General features: G+C 42.9%; 1 protein-coding gene across 3 annotated transcripts in view; it reads right to left on the reverse strand.

Moving 5' to 3' along the window:
• Window positions 1-24,138, reverse strand: part of pex5la (peroxisomal biogenesis factor 5-like a) — a 122,174-nt gene that overhangs the window by 6,321 nt on the left and 91,715 nt on the right. For all 3 annotated transcript variants that reach the window (XM_005746744.2, XM_005746743.2, XM_005746742.2), the window contains 6 exons: window positions 12,707-12,823; window positions 10,780-10,923; window positions 8,971-9,041; window positions 6,218-6,436; window positions 4,134-4,299; window positions 1,015-1,172 (listed from right to left, as the gene is read on the reverse strand). In XM_005746744.2, coding sequence (XP_005746801.1) covers window positions 1,015-1,172; window positions 4,134-4,299; window positions 6,218-6,436; window positions 8,971-9,041; window positions 10,780-10,923; window positions 12,707-12,823 — 875 coding nt within the window. The remainder of the gene's footprint in view (window positions 1-1,014; window positions 1,173-4,133; window positions 4,300-6,217; window positions 6,437-8,970; window positions 9,042-10,779; window positions 10,924-12,706; window positions 12,824-24,138) is intronic.

Here is a 24,138-nt window from a genome sequence, read left to right on the forward strand (position 1 = left end):
TGTGCCGCGGTCAGTGGAAGAATCCGCGAGTTTCTCTGTGAGGTTCCCATTACGTCGTAGCTACTCGCTGCTTGTTGGAAGTTTAGGGGTTTATTCGCTGTAAAAAGAAGTTTTCTTCCCACGCACAGCGGACACTAATGTTTTTGTCACTTTTTATGGAATCAAACTCAAAGTAAGGTCAGTACTTCCATGCTTTAAACGCTGCACGCTCATACTCTCTCTGCACTCGATATGTGATCCATTGTTGATCTGCACACAGCTGTTGTCACGAACGTCGCTGTCATGAGACATTCTCGCAAAAAAATCTGGGTTTCAGTAACGCAGTAACGCAGCGTTTCATACGGGAAAGTAACTGTAATCTAATTACCGTTTTTGCAATAGTAATAGTAATAGTAATTTGCAATAGTAATCCCTTACTTACTCATCATGTAACGCGTTACTGCCCATCTCTGAGTGTAACTGGCTGAGTTTGGATATGTCTTGATGTCTGCTCATGTCAGATTTCTGGTTGTGTGCTGCTGCTTGTATTTCTACGCTGATAGTAGCTTCAATCTGAATATTTTCTGTTTGTGGATAAGCATTTGCCTTTTGGGTGTTGTCTGGCAGGTACATATTAAAACTCATATGAATGCATATGATTGGTATCATGAGCAGAATTGATATGTGCAGACAGTATTCCACTCACCACACGAGATAAATGATTCATAAGAAGAGATCTTGTGCACCAAGTCACACATTTTGCAATTTAGATTCGAGCTGCAATAATAAATCTATCAACAGGAAATTAATCAGCCACATTTTGATTTTTGAGCCAATATCGTCTGCAGACTTCTCAGTGTGAAGATGTCATGTTTTTATTTGGCATTTATGAAAACTCACATATTAACTCTGTGCATTGTCTTACTTCAACTGCTGCCCTTTCTGACCTACACTTTGGCTGTTATGCTTATTAATTCTACTCCACTGCATTACGCAAAAAGAATAGAAATGCTATCCCACTCACAGATCACTCACCTGTGTGCCCCCAGGTTAATACAGCTGATGCCCAGGTTGTAGCGGGACCGGATAAACCCCGGCTGCAGCTCCAGGGCTCTTGTGTAAGCCTCCACCGCCTCCTCGCTTCGATCTCCATTCGCCAGCGTGGCCCCGAGGCGGTTCCACAACAAGTAGTCCTGCACAAGAGTGCGAGTCATCGGTTGATTGAGGAATAGGAAATGTCAGGTAGTGAAGGTTTGGTACAGCTCAGTGTGGTGTTAGATGCTGCCAGCCTAAATAACCCACATACTCAAGACTTGCATTCAGTCATTTAGTGCAATTTAAAACTCATCAGCGACATCGCTTCAATTATTATTTAATTATTCAAGGCTTAAACGCTGTCCACCTTTGAAGGACCTAAAAATCAGCTTGCAGTGTCTTTAATACAATAGATGGACTAATTAGGACTTGGATAATCTGGGCTGCTGCGCATCACATGGCCTTCCATCTGCAGTGACAGTGTGACAAAGCAGTATTTCTTTAGAGACCTAAATAACAAGGGGCTGTTTTGGAGCATTGTAACATCTCCCCTGGTTAAAAGTAACTCAAGAAGGGTAATTTAAGGATAGCTGAGTTATATCACAAAGGATGTCCTTGCTGTTGTTTCCCACCTGCAGGTAGACAGGCACATACAGAGGTCATGGTCTGTTACAGGGATCCTTCATCTCTGGCTAAGCCCAGCACTGGGGTATAATTATCTCCCTTTGTGTTCAGAGCTATTTTTCCAGCAGGGGACCTGATATTACCAAGTCAAATGCGGGAGGCTGGATTTAACAGTGAGTAATATTCATGCCGGCCTGGGACAGTGCTGGGAGGATGGAGCTCATTTGCATACAGAGAAATGGTAGAAAAGTTCTTGGTTGTATTTGCGTGCGTGTCCATTTTATCTGTCGCATGCCTGTGTGTTCTAGTGGAGTGAATATGCATGCATCTGAGATTATTTTTAGCTCTCTGCGTAATTATGTGTGTTTTTGTGTATGTGTGTGCGGATTGCGTCTTGCTCAACCGTTGTGCTGGATCACAAGCGAGAGCATATGTGTGCCAGTCAGGAGTTCACCAGGCCAGATTTGGCAGCGCGACAGTTCGCATATTGCTGTGACAGTTTGCTGTGCCTCACTGCATCTGTTTGCACAAGCTCTCCCTTGATATCGTGGTCATCCTCGCTATGCTTTGGGGCTTCGTGTCTGCTGCGTGTGTTTGGAAGTCTGGCTCTTACAGTATGTACAGTATTAGAAAGCACAGCACACGCTCACAGGAAACATTCCTGAAGGGTTCACATCAGCACGATAATAACACACACACACAACCAACACACACAGCTGCTGCAGATTTATCTGCGTTCCACCACATCCCAGAGATGCTCTGCTGGACTGGGATCTGGTGACTGTGGTGGCCGTACAGAGACTTCAGTGTCATGTTCAAGAAACCAGTTTGATCTGATCCATGGGATGTAGTGTGCTATTCTGCTGTCAGCAGAGGGATGGACACGTTCAGCAACAATACTCAGGTCGGCTGTGGTGTTTAAATACTGACCGGTCGGTACTAAGAGGCCCAAAGTGCGCTAGATCAGCGGTCCCCAACCCCCGGGCCACGGACCGCTCGTTTGATACCGGGCTGCGAGGCTTGAGGTTTCAGTTTTCAGTTCCCTGGGTCTTTCCCGTGTTGAAGTTGTGCGTCTTATTTTGAAAGAAACGTTTACGCGTTACCATAGTAACAGAGGGGGATGTTACTCTCACTGTTGTTCAGGGGGACGCTGCTAATAAAGTTACACAATTACACAGTGAATTCGCTTTTATTATTATATTTACAAAGCGCCACAGTTTTTGTCTCGGTTGTATCATTTTATTTTGTTGTATTTATCCGCCACACCTTAAAGGTTGGCCCGTGAAAATATGGTCCGACATTAAACTGGTCCGTGGCGCACAAAAGGGGCTGCTTCTCCAGATACTGTACCCAGCACCACTCTAACACCAACAGCCTGAACTATTGATGCGAAGCCGGATGAAGCGATTGTTGCTGCAGAATATGAGACTCATTGAATCAAGCAACATTTTTCCAGTCTTGTATTATCCATGTAAACTGTAGCCTCAGTTTCCTGTTAAGCAGGCGGGGCAGACAGTGTGGTCTTCTGCTGCTGCACTGTGCACTCAGAGATGCTCTTTTTATACACTGCCTGTAATAACTGGTTATTTTTTTGGCATTTGCCTTTATTTGATTACAATAATGGAACTAGACAGGAAAGCAGAGAAAGACAGGGAAGACATGCATGAAAGGGCCATACGATTGCCTGCTCACCCACTGTGGTAACTGGTGCCATATTTGAGTTACTGTTGGCTTCCTATCAGCTGGAAGCAATTTTTGACTGACCACTGACACCAAGGAAGGATTTTCACCAAGTTTCTCTTTTTTTGAATCATTCTTTCTAAACCTGAGAGATGATGATTGTGTGTGAAAGCAGATCAGCAGTTTCTGAAACACTAAGACCACTAAGTCTAAAGTCTAAGTCTAAGTCTAAATTACATACCTTATCAATAAAGTAAAACGTAAGCCAAAAAGAAAGAGCAGCTCACTAGCTGCAAACACAACAAGCACTCAGCTCACAAGCTGTAACCACACTACTGGCACTCTGGCCCAGAGCTCACCTTTCCCTGGGCTTAAATCTCCTTGATTACTGACGCGAGTCAGCTGTGTAAAAGGGAAAGGTGGCACCTCAGGCAGAAGAGGTGGTGGGACACGCCCACACAGGCATCTTCAGGAGGAGGCCCTGCTAGGGCCGTAACACCACGACAACAGAAAACCCACTGTTGTGCTGTAACATGGATGTAATATGTGAGCAACCGATCCACTGTTGTATGAAAGCTGTTGACATTGGTGCATTAATGCAGTGCCAGCTGTTCATGTGTTATGAGCCGTGTTTGGATTATCACTTATTTCCCTTCTCTCTTTTAAAAACTATACTTGATAAGTAGAGCCTAACTAACAAAGCTGCTAAGTTGTTGACTGGTATATGGTAAAGTGTCAGCCTAAAGTCATCTTTTTGGAGAACCATGCATATTAAACCGTGCCCCTGTGTGTAGTGCGTAGGGCTGTGTGTCTACCTCGGGCCGCACTGACAAAGCCGTGTTGAAGGCCTCCACGGCTTTGTTAAACTCTCCGCTGAGGTTGTAAAGCACCCCGAGGCCCGTCTGCAAATCTGGGTCGATGCTGTCAGAGTTCTGCTGAACTGCTTCCAGGTAGAGCTCCTTGACCTCTGGTAGCAGGGAGCTGTGGACACACACACACACACACACACACACACACACACACAAAATTGAGATAAGGATTAGTGTGACTTAAGGCTGCTGAGTAAGCACGCATAAGACTGCAGGGCCATGATGTGCACTGGACTTTTATTCACAGCGTAACATGATGAGAGGCAGCCGGGGGAATGACGGGGGCGGTACAGAGAGGAAAACTGGAAACCAGGCCGGTCGTATGGAAAGAATGAATTTCTGTTTGTAAACAGTTTGTAAACATGTTCACTGATGTTTGTAAACATGAGTGAAGCTGTGGTCTAATATTTAGCAGTGCATGTATCTGAAAACTGTGACGCGAGCCTTAGCAGAGCGATAAAAGGAAGGGATAGAAAATGAGGGATGAGGTGAGCAGCAAAAATTTAAAGGGATGTTATTCTGTGGACTAGAGGGGAGACCGCAGTAATTGGGCTGTAACTGTGTCTCTTCACACTGACTAGACGATTAATGATTTGATAAAGCGCTACTTTACCTCGGGAGTGGAATTAGGTCTTTCAGATCAGATATACCAAACAACCTCAATTATACGGCTTAAAATATTGCAGACAGCACGCACTTAACAAAGTAATTTAACAAGGTCCACACATGTACTGTAACCTTCTGTCTACCATCTCACCAGTATTACTGCCACTACCAGTGTCACCAGTACTACATTTCACAAGTACATATACGAGAGTATTAACAAATCCTGGAATCGTAATTTTACCAGTTTTAACAACAGAAGTCAAATCCAATAAAACACATCTGAAACTTTCTGTTTCTGTCTATCCGAAGCCGCCAGGCTGCAACTCCAACTGTCCAGGAGCTCAGCGATAGTCTGGTCCAGATCTGGGAGGAGCTCCTCCAGGACGCCATCAGTTACCTCATCAGGAGCACGCCCCTTTGTTGTCAGCTACTCTTGGGGCCCACACTGAGCACCATCTCAGCATCCTTTCATTACCCAGTCCATGTCAGTATAGATATCTAGCATGATTGTTTGTTTCCTATTGACAGTTTCAGTGTCTTCCTTTTATTTTTTTGGCTGTGCATATATTTTATATTAGAGACACGAACAATCCCAATAATAAAGATAAGCCAGCCAAATGAATGAAGCCGTCTGCTATAATGTTGCAACGGAGTGTAAGCACACGTCAAACTGCCCGTCTGCCACAGCATCGTCAGCTGTGGCAACAATTGCTATTAGGAAAGAAGGAACCAGGAATCTGTGGAAGAAGGATTTTGTCATTCATATTTGCTAGAATTAAAAATATTCCCAGCACGTGATATTTATTGTTGAATTAAAAAAACACACAAATTCAGTATGTTATAATGTTATAAATAGAAGGAAAAACTGATGTGTGGCTAATGTTAACTGCTAGTACCAACACCCTCCTTTCCTTGCAGGTTAACGTCCACATGCCTGTCCTGAAGGTATGTGTTGTGGTTAGCATTGCAGGTGTGAATGCTTGTCTGTCTCTCTCTGTTAGCCCTTTAAATACACACCAACCTGTCGGGTTGTAGCTTATAATAGTTGAGATAACCCTTCTCCTTGTGACTCTGAATTAGAGAGGTGGAAGAAAACAGACAGATAGCAAAATAATAGCCAATTATTGTTAAATAATCAGTGTATTAGTGTACAAAACAAACACCCAGGACCAGATTTTAAAGTGAAATGTCTTAAACTTGGTTTAGTAATTGTTAACAGCTACAAGTTTAAGAAACCTGCACAGCTACATGTTGCTTTCCACTTCATCAACAACACCTTTGACTTGCTGCAGCCTCTGATATGTGTACAAAGCCAACATACGAGACATCCGTCCATCTTTAATAAAGTGGCAAACAAGAGACTGCAGGTTTTCTTATGCTGTAGTGATCCTTTTAATTAGGTCTAAAGAGTTTAAATACTCTACCTTTCATGTCTGCCCAGGTTGGGAGCATGAGACATCCTGCGCTGGGAGTTTGGAGATCCCGTTAGATGAGTCTTGCCTTTGACAAGATGCTTGTACTTGGGATTGTGTCTCAGCCAGCGGAGGAGGGCCTCACAGGCATCATGGCGCATACCAGTGTTGGTCAGGCTCACTGCCAGAGCCAAGAGGGCTATAAGGTTGTTTGGGTGGAGCTCCAAACACCTGGATGGAGACACGATTCGTTCACGGGAGAAGAGAAATCAAGTAAGGTGTTCACTTCAAAGAGAAATCTAGATTTGACAAGCATTAATTGGGACAGGCCAAAGCAGAGGAACATCAGGCCAAGGCTAATGATTTCTGGGCCAGAGCGAACGAGCAACACTTCTCCTGCTCCGTCTCTGCTGCAGAGAGTCGTGTTTGCATGCTACCCACAGCTGATGATTTGAATTAGCTTTGCACTTAGGCAAAACGGCATGGGTGGTTGTTCCAGAGACGGAAAGTATGTTTGTAGTAATTGCTGAAGTTATATCACCGGTTATATCACGTGGACGCTTGCCACTGTGCTGGCACTTCATAATTGAAAAGGGAAGAAGAACAGAACAGTGTTGGATGAACGACTTGGATTAGTTGAAAGACTAAAGGGGAGGCCAAAACGAGATTTAGCTTTCAACAAGATAATTTTTTAGCCAGATTTGCTACAGTTGATGTGCTAGCTTCCTTAAAACCACCCTAATCTCGCACAAACCAAATTATTTCAGTCCCGCTGCAAATGACGTAAACCCTGGTTCAGGACACTGACGTTCACTGCATATAAAGTTAGGCCCATAAATACTCACACAGTGTTGCATTGTTTGCCTCCGTACATAGTGGATTTTAATTGAACAATTAAGGTGTGATCAAAGTGCAGACTTGACTTCAAGGCGTTTAACAAAAATACGAAACTGTTTAGGAATTATAGACATCTTTATACTTAGTCCCCCATTTTTATAGGCTTAAAAATAATTAGACCGTCAGACACAATTTTCAGATTTTGACGGCCTGTACCTCGACAACTGTTCATGGACATCACCAAATGCTGTGTTTCCGCCCTTGAGATGATCTGCCAGGCCTTCAGCCTCCTACTGTTGTTACTTTTTGGGATCTCTCTGTATCCAGTTTTCTCTTCAGTAACTAAAGAGCACGATCTGTTGGTTGAAAGCCGGTGACTGAGTCGGCCATGTTTGCCTTGCTATGTGCAGTATGCTTCTTATTATTGGTATGCACTGTGAAATCCTTTCTGATCAGTTTAGCATCATTTAGCAGAGGGTATAGCCTTGTACACTTCACAGTGCATCCTGTTACCTCTATCAGCAGTCACACCATCAATAAACAGTTGTGACCCACACATGCCCGTGCCATAGCACAGCCTCCACTGTGTTTGACGGACGATGTGGTTTGCTTCATTTCTCTGGTTTGGCGTGCTTTTCTCTTTGCATCATTTGCATCAACAATTCTGCTCTACTTTAGCTGTGCTCTTCCAGGCCCTCTGTGATTTTCTTAGAGTAACGCATGAACTGGCCTTTCTATGTTTATTTTGTTTTCCAGCCTAATGATGAACTTTACATATAACGTCTCATCTTTTTGGCAGTTTCCAGCAAACAGCTACTAAACAGAAGGTAAACAATTGGAATCAGATCTTTCATCTGCTTAATTTGTCATCGAATAACAAGGGAACGGGTCTCACCTCGTCAAAAACCCACCTTTCAGTCACCTGTCTGAAAATGGACTTTGCATAAAAAAACAGTTAATGTGATACGGTTTTCGAGTCATAGCTTAAAGTCTGCCCTTCGATCACATCTTAATTGCTTTATTTCAAATAGCAGTACTGTAGGTGTAGCCTTTGTATCAAAGAAGACATTTTCTGAATTAAAGCATAAACATGGCAAAAAAAAGTTAAGCATATGACATTATTCAACAAACAGATAAAAAAGAGAATACAGCAGTGTTGTGAATCTGAAACGATGCCACTGTAACCACAAGCTAAAAACATTTAATCTCACTTCATACAAAAAGAGCCTTCGTAGATGGAGCCATTACATAACACAGACATTCAAACCACAGAAGGAGCGTGTAGGACTCTGCTGGACCGCAGGAATCTCAGGCCAACTAAGATATTCTGCATGACAGCGGACACCGTTTGTAATCCACGTCTAACAGCGATCACATTTTCCTAGTCTTGTTTCTTTCTTCTGAAAAATGGACCATATCTGAAGGAAGAACACTTTCTGCTGAATCTCTTGTGTTTTCTGTTGTCAGCACTCACATTCCCAGAAAGGTGTCATTTCCGGCTTCACCAGTGTGAGTGAAAGTGGGCCACCTCCCATTGAGGCTTCTGCTCATAAACGTGCTCTGTGCTATCACCATCCATGTGGGGTGTCTCTGTTTTAAGAATAAAACTCCCAGAGCCTGCTCTTCCCATCTCCATCTAAGGATAACTGAACAAAACTGTGATGGTGTTCTTCTTATAATACTGTTTTAACATCGGCATATAGTTATGACTTGGTTTTGTTCTCGCTGAACCTACTGCTGTTAAACAGTTCAGTGAAACCTCGCAGGCAAATTTCACGTGCTGGGCTTCATCTTTTCACATGATATTTCCACAGTGTCCCACTTGTGCAAACATATGGTGTTCCCAAGCAGCAACAGCTGACTGACTCCAATGTCTGCGAGCGTTTTTTGATTTTAAATGGGAACTGAATGCAGTTGTTTGTCATTACCTCTGGAGGGAGACAATCGCTGCCTGCTCGTTCTCATTTTCAGCCTGGGTGGTCCCCAGGACTTGCCAGGCCTGCATCAAAACAATACAAACAGGTAAAGAACAAAGAGTAAAAAACACACGGTGGAAACAGTGTACAGCCTATGCTGCCACGGCTGTTGTCTGGCTACTGTGAGTTAAGACATCCATAGCTCCAGCTAATTTTAAGGAAGTACAACTGGGGTATATGCAGTGATGATTAAGACTGACAGTGTTTTATTTGGACTATTGTCCTCAGACACCATCAGATATTATGTAGTAAAACTGAAAAAGAGCATACTTTAATAATAAATATAGTTTCTTTTGTGTGTAACCGCGATGGGACCTATCCAGGTATGCATTTACTGCATTGTTTGGCATCGTGTTTGGCATCGCTGTCATGCTGAAACATGAAGCCCCTGCCAATCAGATGCTTTATAGATGATATACAGTGGATCAAAATGTGAAGGTAACTGCATCCACGATTGTGCCTCCACCGTGTTTAAAAGTTGGCTGTAGACACTCAGGGCTGCTCCTCCATACATACTGTCAACACTTTGAACCAAATATTTCAAATTTGGATTCATCTCTCCAGAAGTCCTCTTGCCCCTCATTTTCTGCCCATTTCCTGTGTAACTTGGCACACCCCAATCTCCCCCATTCTCTCGAGGCTGTGCTGGTAGACACAGAGAACCTCCTTGCAATGGTACGTACTGATGAGCCTTCCTGGAGGAGTTACTACCAACCTCTGTAGGGTCCAGGTATTACCTCCTGCTACCAGTAGTAACACTGACCCTAGCCAAATGCAAAACTAGTGAAAACAAGAAGGAAAAAAAGCATTCCTGTTTTGGGGGTTGTCTCATCGTTGCCCAAAGCAGCTGATTATCATCCCTTTCTGCTGCTCAGCTGAGCAGATCATTATCCCACAGCTTTAAATGACTTGCTGTCCTCTTTAATTTGAATATGTTTATGTGTTAGAGGGACGACACTGACTTGAATTAGGGCCTTCATCAACACAAGAGGCCAGACAATGATATAACGAACCTGAAATCCAATCCAGATTATGAGATTAGTCCCACTGTATGATGTGTGTGTAAGGGCACATTTAATAACCTGTTCTAATCTCTCTACATGCTTTTTTTGTTCAGCTCTTTGAAACCAGGCGCCAAATGATTTCTGAATGATTCAGAGGTCTTCGCAGTCGGCCAATAAGCCGCTACGTGCCCTACAAGGAAATTTGGAATCGTATTAGTTCCATATACCGTGGGATAATCCTCTCCTCGGAATAACTGGCACATTTCTGTATATTCCAGGGGATTCCGAAGTACTTTGAATGAAGGCTTTGCTCTTTCAGCTCGCAAAGAGGTCACTCCATTGAAATGGGAGGAATACAAAAAGGAGAATGAGCTATTGTTCATCTCACTGGGCAAATGGAAATTCTCATCAAGTGCAAGTTGAGTATTTTTTTGCTACAGTAAACAACTATTTTTAAAAGGGAAAAAATCCCCTGACCTCTACAGGCAATCAGCATTGAGCCTGTGGGTGCTGCCTACCAAATCAGCTGGTCAGTGAGGCATTCTTCCTCTGTAGCAGGGGAGGATTTAGCCATAGCTTTGCAATGAAAGCCTCAGTGATCCAGTGCAGTTAGCCGGCGTAAGGCTGCAGTTTTATCGGCCATTTGTACTCTAAAAGTGTACAAATGTCTGTAAATATGAATAGCTCTGCTACTGACTTGACTGGGTAAACAGTGTGTGTTGACAGCTCTGTGCATGTGTATATTAGCAGAATTCACCTCTGAATCGTGAGGGTCCTGTAGGACAGCTGCTTCAAGCAAAAGCACAGCGTTTGGCAAGTCTCCCTCTCGGGATTTCTTCAGTCCCTCTTCGAATGCATTAGGCAAGTCCTTATAAGGATTATCTGTGTGGAAGTAGTAACCCTATCAGCAAGAAGAAAAGATAAAAACAAGCACAGTGGCAACGTCAGTTTCACTCTTCTATTATTCCAATGCAAACCAAGTGTCCTGTGCAGTTGTATATTTAAGCAAAACTGCAGGAGCAGGAATTGATCTTTTCTCCTTCACATCAAACCTGGACTGAGCTCCCCAGGGTTTGTCTGCTCTCTTTAAATGTTAAACTTTGCATTTTCAAACTGTGATTACCCTGGTGTGTTGCGTGCTTTTGAGCACGATGACTTTGAAACAGATTTTTCCTTAAGAACGAGCGCTACGCTGGGATCAATACAGAAAGCCCACAAGTCTGATCTCACATGATTTCCTGGCATAAGAAGGTCAGCTGGTGGGTGATGCTCAGACATGTGCTCATGTCCTCTGAAACTCGGGAAAACGTCATTGTGATGCGGTAAACATGCAGGTCAGTGTGCAGGCGTTGTTACATTGCATCACAACACATTAACAAGTAGTGTTGATCAGTCTGGCGTGAACCAGAAAGATAAATACAACTAAATTATTACTTTTTTTTTGTATGTTTCTTCTTCAGAATGGCATATTTTTAGACTCTTAGACTTTAATTATCTGTGCTGCTTTCAATAAAATAAGCAGCTTTAGCTTTACTCGCTGTTTCACTCTTGGGTTTTCATATTGTCACTCTTCTCATACACAATAGGGAATCGGTCAAACAGACCTAGAGACCACCTCATCCCTTTGTGGCACAGCATTCACCCGGCAGCTGACTCTAGGTGAAAAAAAATCCATATTCCCCAACAACCTGGCTAATGGGTGTTGGCTATGTTGCTGGAAACTTCTATTTAAATTCTTTGGTCACTAGCAGGTTGCCACGGTCGCCTGGAGCTTACATGGAAGAAGCCACTTGTCTGCATAGACTCCCTAATTGGCCTCCTAGCTAGTGAAACTTGAAAGTTTGACAGGTTACACGTCACAGGTTCACAATCACTTAGCCAGTAGTTAGCCAGTGCTTGCAGACAATTAGGTATCTTCCACACAAACTGGAGGTGACCACTGTTATCAGCTAATGCTAAGCGACAGTATAGTAACTGGTAGTGATGGCATCACTGGCTGGTCTTTAAGAATCAGTTTCACAGCGACGGCAAGCGACCTCCAGTAACTACTGGCAACCACTAGAGGAATACTCATCTTTGCATGGATACCAGTGCTTACCAGGTATGTGTGACTGAGACCAAAGGCTTCACATTCAACACGGAGTTGTTTAACACTAGTTTACACGTCATTCCTCATTTTTAAAACCCATTCACATATATAAAAGTTCTGGATCCACAAAGCTCGGTGCATTACAGTAACCTTAAAGTCTCTGATAGTTGACCGTTAACCTCAGGGTGACAAGCCTCCATTAATCACGCCTGTTCCTAAAATCCCTCCGTTGCTCACTCATTCATCACTTTGAGACTTCAAGGCCACTTACTAATCATAAATCTTCCCTCATGCGCATTGTGAGAATATTAGCAAGGTTCATTTTATGGCTGCATAAATTCTGACAGTCACACATGGATAAATACAGAATTGGACACTAAATCAACGTGGAAGACAATAAATAGCTCAGATATTTTAAATGTTGATCCACAAAGGCTGATAAAACTATATTTGGTTTCAGGTTTTTATAGATGTCAGATGTAAACATACTGCACACTTTCACTCTAGGTGCACACGCAGTTCTGCATATTCCTGCATCACTGTCATCAGGACGAATCTGCGTGCGCGCTGAGAGTAACATTTTAATGACAGTGACCTTCTCGTACGGAGACACAGTGGAGGGAATCTGTGCCTGCTCGTTTTCCGTCAGCCAGTTTCGCCGAGCCAGCTCTTCCCACTCTGCCTGCATCTTATCCCAGAACTCGGTATCTGACTGCACACATCAGAGAGAGAGAGAGAGGACACAGTTCAAGAAAACAGGAAGGAAGGAGTGGAAGGTGACAGGGGGGAAATGAGTGAATAGTTAGCTCTTGCAATTTGCAATCACCCTACTGTTGGAAATGTCACGTCTGCCTATTTCCTTGCTGTAATGTACAGACCTCACACTCCTGATGACTCATCACATCTGCATGTCAAGGCAGAGTTTAGAGGAAAAATGCTTTATGCTGGAAATGCAGCTGCAGGAAATGGATGAAGACCCGACCAGAATGAAACACGCGGCTGGCACCTTCTTTCAACAGAATCGGTTAATTCTTCAAAACAGCAGCTAAACCTGAAGTACTGTTTCTGCCGTTCAATAATTTGCATATTTTAAGCTTGGTCTGTTCTTTCTAAGACGATCAGAAACGCACAAAATGTTCACCTTTCCTTGACAGAGTTGGACTTAAGGAACTCTATCAGGATGATATTTGCACCCTTCAATCAGCAGACCGAAGGCTGTCAGTGTAATGTGGGAGTTTGCTTCCTGGAGCATTTTCTAACATTTCTTCTGACAGGAAATCAAAGCCTGTACTGGGAACCTTTTAAATACATGTTTGTTTGCCATCAATTAGTTTAATCAACCAGAGTTTGTGTTGTTTTGCAATAACCCTTGAATACGACAGCTTACTGTAATGTAATTAACGGCAAGACTACTAATGATAAGGAAACTGTTGAATTGTGTTTATTTATTATGGTAGCAGACCTATAAACACTTCAAAGAGGCTTTAAGAAAACCGATTGTAACACGTGTCACCTGGCAGTTTGTTGCTCTCTGCCAGGTGATTGGCTGAAGAGCTATGAAAAGGTAGTGGGTGTGTGGGGTGAGGTCAGCACTCTTCTGTGGAAAAAACAGAAGAGTGATTAATTCACTCGGGTGCGAGTGGGCATACTGTCGGTAAGAGACTTTTGCCATTTTGTTTGGATCATTTGTTATTGTAGGTGCCCATTTTTAATGCGTGTCGCTGGACTTTTGTAGTGTGACCACGAGTTTTAATAGAAGAATTGATCAAGCCCTCGATCGACTGCGCGCAGGGAGACGGATCAATATTGTAGGTATATTGAGTGTGTGTTTTAGCTTTGACTTTGAATGGTTTCACAAAATTGATATTTTATTGGGTAATATTTTATTCCATAATGTTGTTTGTGTTGTTCAGCTGTGCTGTCTCTGCTGTCCTTTTTTGTTCGTTCTTTTGATTGATTTGGAATTTTGTTTTGGTTAGTTCGTCCAGCCGTGAAGGCGGGTATTGATTGTGAGTGAGTTGTGTAAGGGCGGACTAACCTCCTTCTTTGTTTTTTGTTTATTTGATTGTGCCACTTCCCTTTATATTCCAGATTACAGGTCATGCATAGCACTGCTTCCCAGCTGTACTGAGACCCGAATTGTTTGCAGTGCGTGTCACAGGTAAATTGACTGCAGTGTCGCTAAACGGGGTGTAACGGTTTGCAGTGTTGTGTTATTTCTCACCCCATTTGTGTGGTAAGTCTCATGTGCAGCTGGGATATCAGCAGGATGTTGTAAGTCCTGTCTGGAAATAACTGGGAATTTGTGTGTTTAATTAATGTAATAAATAAATTATCAATTTCTTTCATTGCCCTGTTTACTCTTCCCTTGTCCTCGGTTACACTATTAAAATTGCTTGCAACAAAATTACAGCAATCTCATTGTTTAATTGTAAACTAAAACAATTAAACAATGAGATGTGAAAAGTGTCTCTTTAGGTTTCTTGAAGACGTTTCATCCGAGAAGCTTCTTCAGTTCTAAGAGCAGCGATTGGTGGAGAGTCCCAGATTTAAGCCCTGTGGGAGAGTCCCCCAAAGAGGGACATGATCACACGAGCCAGGGTGTGAAAAACGGGTGTGGGTCACAATCAGCCAAGGTTTCAGGCGAACCCATAGTGAAGCCTACCCCCACCCTATCATGTGACTTACTGAGGTCAAAGGACCCAGGATGTGAGTGGTCATTAAGGCGTCTGGGAAAGGAGCTGGATTATAGATGGCAGACAGCTGGTGTCGTAAGCCCCGCCCTCTGTTCAAAGATGGCCGTTCACAGTGGACATAGGCTGTATCCCAATTCAGAGTCTGCAGCCATAAAGGCCGCATTTCAAGGCCGATTATGTCACAGCGGCGCGCCGAAGGCTGTCCCAATTCAAAGGCTGCTCGAAATGCGGCCCTCAAATGCGTCCTTCATTTCCCTGAATTTTAAGGCTGTGGCGGTGTAGACTTCGTGGCCCAACATATCCCAGAATGCATAGCGCGGCGGTGGGTGTGGATAATTTTGCCGAAAAAAAAGGGCGGATGAGGGGCGCCCGAAGAGTAAACTTTAAGTAAATACTGAATATTATGTCACTTATTTATGTGCAAATGTTTAATAACGAAGAACATTAAACATTCCTGTTGGCCACATGTCGGCAAAGTCATGTAACATCAGTGACATTTGTACTAACTTGGTTTTAAAGCCTTTACTTTAAAATACACGCCGTTCAATAGCTGAGCTTAATCAGAGAATGATCAAAGCTCATGTAGAAACAAACAAATGAACAAAAGATTGTCTCCTTCATTTCTGTCAAACACAGCTGTATGACACGTTTCCAGTTGTTAGTATCATGGTTGCTAGGCAACCTGGGCAGCACAACGGAGGCTAGACCGTCCCATTTCACAAGCCTCGCACTTCCGGCCTTAGCGGTCTTTGAGTACGTGGCCCTTGAGGACCGTTGAGGCTGCGTACTTTAAGGCTGCAGGCCCTGAATTGGGATACAGCCATAGATGCCTCTTTCAAACCATCTGTCGTCTCTGTCCAACATGTGAACAGTGGCATCCTCAAAGGAGTGACCTTTGACCTTTAGATGCAGATGAACAGCCGAGTCTTGTCCTGTGGAGGTGGCTCTTCTATGTTGTGCCATGCGTTTATGAAGTGGCTGTTTGGTCTCTCCAATGTAGAGGTCTGGGCATTCCTCACTACACTACATTGTTAAGTTTGTGTGTGGGAGTTTTGTCCGAGTAGCTTCTCAGAGATGAAATGTCTTCAGGAAACTTAAAGAAGTGCAGACGCTTGTCTTTCCAAGCTCCTTAAACTACGATGGCCTGGATGACTGAGAACCTTCACAGACACATGCAGCTTCAAACAAACTATAAATGCAATTTAAGATAAACTAATAATCCATCCACCTATTCTCTTCTGCTTATCCTCATCAGGGTTGCGGGGGGGTGGAGCCTATCCCAGCTGTACCCAGTACAGGTCGCCAGTCTGTCGCAGGTCTAACGCAGCTGTGACCCAGCCCCAGATAAGCAAAAGAACAAAAATGGATGGATATCAGGCTAAAGCTGTATCGGGCTCGCAGGCATCTCAGAAGACCAGAAGAGACCAAAACAACGTCCACATCAAACGACAGTTCTCACAGTGTATTTAAAAGCCCATGAACACTGAAGGAAGTTTTCACTTCTACTTTGCCTTGAGAGCATGTGATCGATTAGCTCCAAGTAATGTTTGCGTGTTGTAAGTTGCACAGCCAATCAGGTTAGGCAGGCCTGGAAGCAGATGAGCTGTTAGGAAGGGATGTCATCAGAAGGAACGGCGTAAAGAGGCTAAAGAGAAACCTACAGGACAGGAGGCGTGGCATGGGACGAGTACATACAAGTCCTGGTAAACTGTCTTTTATTACATTTGAAGACAAAACTTGAAGTTTTGGATGCACAGTTGTGTGGTGTGCAGCCATACGGCTTACAAGTTCCTGTCCTATTTATGTACACAGTAAACATGATGGGGCAGTTTTTGGTGTGCGGTCCCATTTCTCTTCACGTACATGCCTGTCGCTACAGATTTACTTAATGACATGACTGCCTTTCATGCAAAACGCGAATACTCTGCATGGCCACTTTTTTCTTTCCAGCTGGTTTATTTCATGATTTGTGACCGCCTTCCTGTCAGAAGCAGAGCAAAGAACAGGAAGCCAAACAGAGCAGAGCAGCTTCCTCTGACTTATTCAGTCCTTTATAGTCATCATGACAACATGACAGCGTCGCACACAGTACATGCGTGTGTGAGACACTGTAGAAGCAAGCAGGGTCAGAGAGACCTGCTATAAGGACACATGTGTTTGTGTCAAAGGTCTCAGATCTCCACATGAAATGATCCTTTTGACTGACATCAAGGCCACGGTGCGGCCGCTCGTGGTGAAAGATGGCAGGTAATTGCAGACTGCTGACTTGCACACAAATTGCATCGAGGGGAGCCTTCGCTGTCGGCTCCATCAGGAAGCATGGCATCAGAGAGTCGGTGTTTGAAGCAGAAATTTGGAGGTCGAGTAGCTGTTTACATTTAGAAACATGTGAGTTTGTGTCATAGCCCTGTGTCGCTGCACCACATTATTTTGTTTAGCATTTTTGTTTTTTCTGGTGTGTGTGGTGCAACAGAAGAGTATCATCTGGGCTGAAACCACCAAATCCCTACAACACCAAGTACCTTTTTTCTCTGGTCCCTCTTAAATACTGCAGTACACCCTCTATTAACCCTCTCAGGCTCAAATTAAACTTTTTGTTGCTAATGCACAACCAAGTCCTGCAGTGGTACTTCTGAGTACAAAAAACTCATAAAATATGTATGTGGGGTAATCAGGTTGTTAGTTTTTAACTGTTGCAAATCGGCGACGCCCGCCTCGAGAGGGTTAAACAGCTGAGCTAATAAATCTCTCTGTGTTAGGATGCCTGTGTTTTCTTCCGTCCTGGTCGTGATCTACTCTCGTCCGTCCGGCCGTCCGGCCGTGTTTATTTTGGATTCTCAGTTTTGGTACTTTTTGAGTTTAGCATTAAAGCTGTTTTGAAGTACGCTCTTGCCTCTGAGCGTCTGCACTTTGGGTCCTCCTTACCACCACTCCTGCCTGCACACAGCCCTGACTTGACAGTCTGGGCCCAAATCTGAACTCCACATGTAAATAATAAGGTTTTTCTCATCTCTCCTTCACACATTGTACTCTAAGTTTAAGCAAGCATTTATGCAATAAATTGAACTGATATACAAAGTGTGACCAGCGTGATCCAGTGTGAGAACTGCGAGTATCATAGCAGGAAGTCCTTAAAATGTCTTGCTGAAAGTAACCAGCACACGTTAGTCTTGCATTCACATCGGCTGAGTCTGACTGGCTTAATGATTGGCTGTTATTACAGGCTTGTATTATTCATCTTGGTGTCAGGATGTTTCCTGTGTTACAGAACATAACGGAGAAAAGATGCCCAGCAGCTCGCTTGTTTACACCACTATCAGTGCTATCTGCAGTTACAAAGTGTGTAAAAATACACTGCTGAAGGTTAACAATGACTCCGACCCTCTTCCTTAATACTAATAATAAAATGCTAAAATACAGTTTTTACCCCTAAAATCAGTATAAGATTAAGAAACTACCATTTACTTAAAATAAATTAAAAATCCACAATATTGCGCTCATATGATCCATACTTCCAGTTGTTAGTCCCGAATCCTGATTCCCTGCACAGCATAATTTCCTCCTGGCTTCCGGCAGTGTTCATCTTCATGTTCTTATAATAGATTTTTATGGCAGGCTGCAGTCATTGTGGTAATTTAAATACTACGGCTTTAATGTTTTTTCATTATTTTTATCGCAGGGCCTGCATTGGCCCTGTTACCTACCCATCATCTCAATGTTTCCAAGTCGTAGACGGTAAACTGCTTGCGGTACCGCTCAGTAAATTGCTCGGAGAATTAAAATTGAGTAAATACACATGCATGTTGTGAAATGCCAAGAAATTCATATTTCTTCATAATGCTGTGACGGATGTTTTCAACGCTGGCATTGGCAGTTTAATTATGAGGAACAAGGCAAAGACACAGCAAGGTAATTATATCCTGCGTACGACTGGAGTGAGGCCACGGCTGCGACTCTAATTTCAGCAGCTCTGATGAAGTGTTACGTGAAAGAGACAGAGAGCTTCCCACAACCAAACATGTCGCCGCTGCTTGTAAATGAGGTGGGGTTTCATTAGTTACTTCATGAATACATTATTAACAACAGCAATAATCATAGCAGCCTCTACAGAGCTTGCACATCGCTGTTTGTGTCGCCTACTTTTGGAAAAACTATACTTATGTTTTGCCTTTAGAGTCCAATTCAAACGGGCTGAGGTGATGAATGCAGTGAAAATAAATGGACGCGGCTGAGAAGGTAATTTGTAATGAAAATTCTCGATAAGTCAGCTAAAAAACGAAAGGTGCAATATATTTATCTTAGGCCTGATAGGAAAAACAGAGCCATAATTATTTATAATAAATGATTATGAAATGCCCTTTTGCATAGAGCATTATCGTTACTGTAAACACAGGTGGACTTATAGACTTAATATAAAGGTAGAGATGCACACTCACGGGAGTTGTGTGTAAACCAGCATAGTTAGCATTCAAACAGCAACATGAAACTTTGTCTTATGGATGAGTTTAGATCTCGCTCATGTCTGCATTTAAAGCTTTTGGCAACCATCAGACCAACCTTCATCACACTAAAGTGAATATTTCCTGCTTTTCGCTAACTGAAAAAATGCTAACAATCCATAAATGAATGTTATTTTGTTTTGTTCCTTGTGATGTTGAAATTTGCGATGATAACTGGCCTAACAGGATGTCAGTTTGAACTGTTACCTTGAAACACAGTCTTTGGAAGAAAACAACTACTTGAACAGGGTTACTTGGTAAATGGTAAATGGACTAGTTCTTATATAGCGCTTTTCCACTCTTCTGAGCACTCAAAGCGCTTTACACAACTTGTGCATTCACCCATTCACACCCATTCGCACAAGCACAACTGACATTCACACTCCGATGAATGCATCGGAGAGCAATTTCGGGTTAGTATCTTGCCCAAGGACATTTGGCATGTAGACTAGGGGAAGCCGGGAATCGAACCACCAACCTTCCGATCAGTAGATGACCTGCTCTACCACCTGAGCTACAGCTACCCAACCTTATCCACTTTGCCCAGGCGGCCTGCATCACAAAAAGTCTCATTATTTACCAGTGACACAGCAGCAGACTCCAGAAAAAAGGACTCTTCTCATCTCCGGAGCAGGACTGGCCTGGCCTTTTAATGTTAATGAGCCACCCACTTCTGTGCTGCGTAGGCCAAGTCCTTGGTCAGCGAGACAAAAATAGGAAGCTAGAGTCCCGATAATGTCACTCAGAGACGAGTAAAATGCACTGCTGTGGACAAAGTGCTACCAGTGCATTTTGGCAGACCTTCTGCATGGATGTCTTTGATAACAGCACATAGATCTACTTCAGTGAGGGCTTTTTCATGTAAAGGTTTGTGGCTGATTGCAAACAAACTGAAATGAAAGATCCTTACTCTAGGTTGAGCCGGAGTAGCAACAAAGTTTGCTTCTTTTATTATAGTAGTGAAGATGTGACCTTCAGGACCTACTTCCTTATTGTATTCTTCCTCACTGTAGTAGACACTGCAGTATATTATTTGATAGCTGCTGACGAAATAGGCAGCTGCAACGTTTTATGGTAGTTTTATTTTAATAGTGACAAAGAGAATAACAATCTAAAATGTAGAAAAAATGCATTAGATAAAAGTTATAAATGGATTTGAATGTCGCTGAGTGAAATAAGCACTTGATCTCATTGAATCCAGCTGGAATTCTGGCTGCCAGTGATACCAGGCCTGTGAGCCCATGTTTCATGCAGATTACAGGTAATCAACTTGATCTGAAGTCATTATGCATGTACAGCACACAAGGCTGGAGTGGGCTACAAGACCATCGGGAGACGTAACAACTGTTGGTGGGATCATCTAGAAATGGAAGCAATAAAAAAACAGTCGCCTTCGTTCTGGAGCTCCACACAAGGATGATGATGAGGAAGGTGGAGGATCAGCCCAAAACTACACAAGTTTGAAGATAACTGGGACCACAGCCACCACTTGGTAACACATTATTGTCACGGTTCTGGGTCTTTTGTTTTCAGTGTTTTGAGTTTTCTCATGGTTTTTGTCATTTTGTATGATGTTAGTCTACTTTGTTATTCTACGGTTGACTCTGTAGTGCCTCGGTTGCTTATTCTGTTTAGCTTTTGGTTATTGTGTCCTTGCCAACTGTGTTTATTTAATTGTGTGAGTTCTTGTTTCTCTCATTGTGTTTCGCTTCATTATGTTCATGTTTCCCCAGCCCATCACATCTGCACCGTCGCTCCCTCGTGTTCCCTCGCTCCCTCTGTGCTCGCCATCAAGAGCTCACCCCCTTGATCGGGGATCAAATACATATTTCATTAAAGTACATAGAAAGTTTAATTAACAGCCAAATGAAGCTTTTTGTGGGATCAAAGTAGATGAAGGGACAGCATCTTACATACTGCACTATAGCTTATAGTTTATTTGATGGATTTTCTTTATTTTTCACTTATGTTTCCATGTTAGGCTACAAATACTTTTTTCTGCTTTCAATTTTAAAAAATAGCTGTTGAGAGCATGTCTAATGTGGCGATATAGCCCTGAATGTGTACAAATACTGGCCTACATATAGGAAGCCTACAAATAAACAGGGCCATGCTAAAAACAGGATGTTTTTTACACATGACAAGTCTGCATGTAAACACAGAACCTGGGCTCCTGAAAACCTTCACACTGGAAGGAACTTTCACCAGCTCATTTTTCAGTGACCCAAAGTGTTGTTTCAAAGCACAAAGGCTCACTTTTTGCACTCCACATTTTGAAAGTTTCCATTCATGCTGCATTCACCACTCATCAAATATATAAATATCATTTTTCTTCAATGCAGGTACATTTATACTTTTTTAGGAGATGCTTTGTGCGTCTTCATTCTCACGCTGAAAATTTTACAGCTCCAACATTTGCAATTTTGTGGACTGCTGGAGGGCACAGAGATGGAGATTGTTGAGAGTAGTGGAGGCATTACTCATTTACTTTCCCCATCCTAATTTTCCCCAGGAGGACTGTGGATTAAAACTGCTGACCTTTTGATCGCAGGGCTGCATCTCTAACTTGTCGGCAACTACATTGCCGCAACAAAGGCAACTTAAACCAAGACTGCCTCAGACTAATATTCTGTCAGATAAAATTGAAGCCGCTGCGTTTTAATCAAACGGGAGGGTGCGCAGTCACCTTCGTCTCATTTTTATCACCACTGTGGGACCTTTTCCTATGCCCCTCAGCCAAAACGCTGTTTCCCAAAGTCACAATTTAGCCTGCAGCAATTTCAGGGCTTCTCTGTTTAATGAAAGCATTACATTGTCATCAGCTCAAAGTAATTTACGGCGTCCTCGTGTGACATGCACTGTGCATACTTTAAATATATCTCCCCTGTATAGTTAGTAGTCTTGGACCGCTGCCACTTTATCCTCCCTTTTCCACAGATTTTATGTGCAAAGGCACTAAAGGCATAAGCTTACAGGTTCCCATAAGTGCCAGCTTCGTAAAATGAATCTTATTTAGACGGCTAATTCCACGAATCCTCCCCGGGTCCTAATTTTCTTACATTTGGCTGCTTCGTCTAATTGAATGAATTGGAAGAAAGACGCTGTGCTGATTTAATGTTCTCTCTGTGCTGTCTCTACCGCCGTGTCTTTGTAAGTATGAAAGAGCATGCATATGCACAGCTGCTTAAATTGAAATTATGCGATTAAGGTCTTTGGCATTGGCAAGCGAAGCCAAAATGGCTGACGGCTCGCATCAAATGAAGGCCAGCACTCAGGCTTCTCGATCAAGGCTGTGAGATACTGTTACGAATCGATACGCCGTTCTCAGAAGGAGAATCTCTAAATCTCATCATTTATCTGCCACCGGACGACCAGAACCTGTACAGGTGTTTGGGTGGATGCAGCTTTTCGCTAATATGAAATGTTACGTCATCGTCAAATTTGGGATGGGATCCCCCGAACGGGCGGCTCTACTCCCTTACTGCTGCTGCTCCTCTCACTTCTGTTATTTATTGATCATTGCACGTAGCTCGGTGTGCAGCAGTCTATTGTAACCTTCAGCAGTGCAGGGCTTACTCCCATTTTCAGACGTCTGCTGAGCGGTAAAATGACTTTATTACAGAAACACAACCTTCGTGGTTATGTCTGTTATCCTATGTCCAGTTTAGAAAGTCAGTGTTTTTGGTTTATTTGTACCTAGTGACTATGCTGTAACGTTTCAAAAATAAACCTGTTTGAAAAGTGAAAGTACAAACATTTACAGGGAAATCTTTGTTGTTGTTCGTGTAATCGTTGGGTCAAATAGTAACTTGGCGGGCAAAAGTGACAACAGTACTTTAGGAACAAAACAGAAGCGAGTAAGCAGTGTTTCATGTTTCACGGTGACCCCGACAGGACAAGAAAATTAGTCTCTTCTTAGCTGATTTGAAAAATACAACCTCAGAACTGGAAGTATACGGCTGTGCTTTACACGCTGCTTCTTTCACTTTTGTTAAATAAATAACGACATAGTTTAATGTGTCGTGTTTTATTTAAAAAATGCATAAATCCTTTTTTCACTCGACTGTGAACTCTCCAATGATGTCTCTAATTACTGTAACTTATCCTGTGACATCAGGCAAAATGTCCGGTTTGTTTGCCGTCCGTTTGCAAGCACGCTCAGAGTCGTGAATATTTTTCTCGGTCAGCCCACTCATGAACTCTCCTCTGTGGATTTTACACACACTGTTGTGTCAGTTGGCACCACAGGCCGATTACGTTGTAGGAAGCACAATAGTGATCATTTCACAAAGAGATTAAAAAAGAGCTGAAGAAGTCAAATGGAAATCAGCTCCACGGGGCTTCAGGTAGAAATTCACATTGCACGAGCCATCATGAGTAAACATCTTACTATTCATCACTGATTGAAGAAAATAAGAACAACCCCAGGTTTCTCTTCAGCTCTGTAGCCAGGCTGACAAAAAGTCAGAGCTCTGTTGAGCCAACCATCCCTTTAATGTTAACTAGTAAGGACTTCATGAACTTCTTCACAAATAACATTTTAATCATTAGAGAAAAAATTACCAGTAATCATCCCACAGATGTAATATTATCTACAGCTACTCTTAGTACCATTGATGTTAAGTTAGACTCTTTTCCTCCAATTGATCTTTCTGAGTTAACTTCAATAATTACTTCCTCCAAACCATCAACGTGTCTTTTAGACCCCATTCCTACAAAACTGCTCGAAGAAGTCCGGCCATTAATTAATGCTTCGATCTTAAATATGATCAACCTATCTCTAATGATCGGCTATGTACCACAGGCCTTCAAGCTGGCTGTAGTTAAACCTT

The sequence above is a fragment of the Pundamilia nyererei genome, unplaced genomic scaffold (assembly GCF_000239375.1).
Source record: "Pundamilia nyererei isolate P.nyererei 1_Seehausen unplaced genomic scaffold, PunNye1.0 scaffold00183, whole genome shotgun sequence".
Taxonomy (NCBI): domain Eukaryota; kingdom Metazoa; phylum Chordata; class Actinopteri; order Cichliformes; family Cichlidae; genus Pundamilia; species Pundamilia nyererei.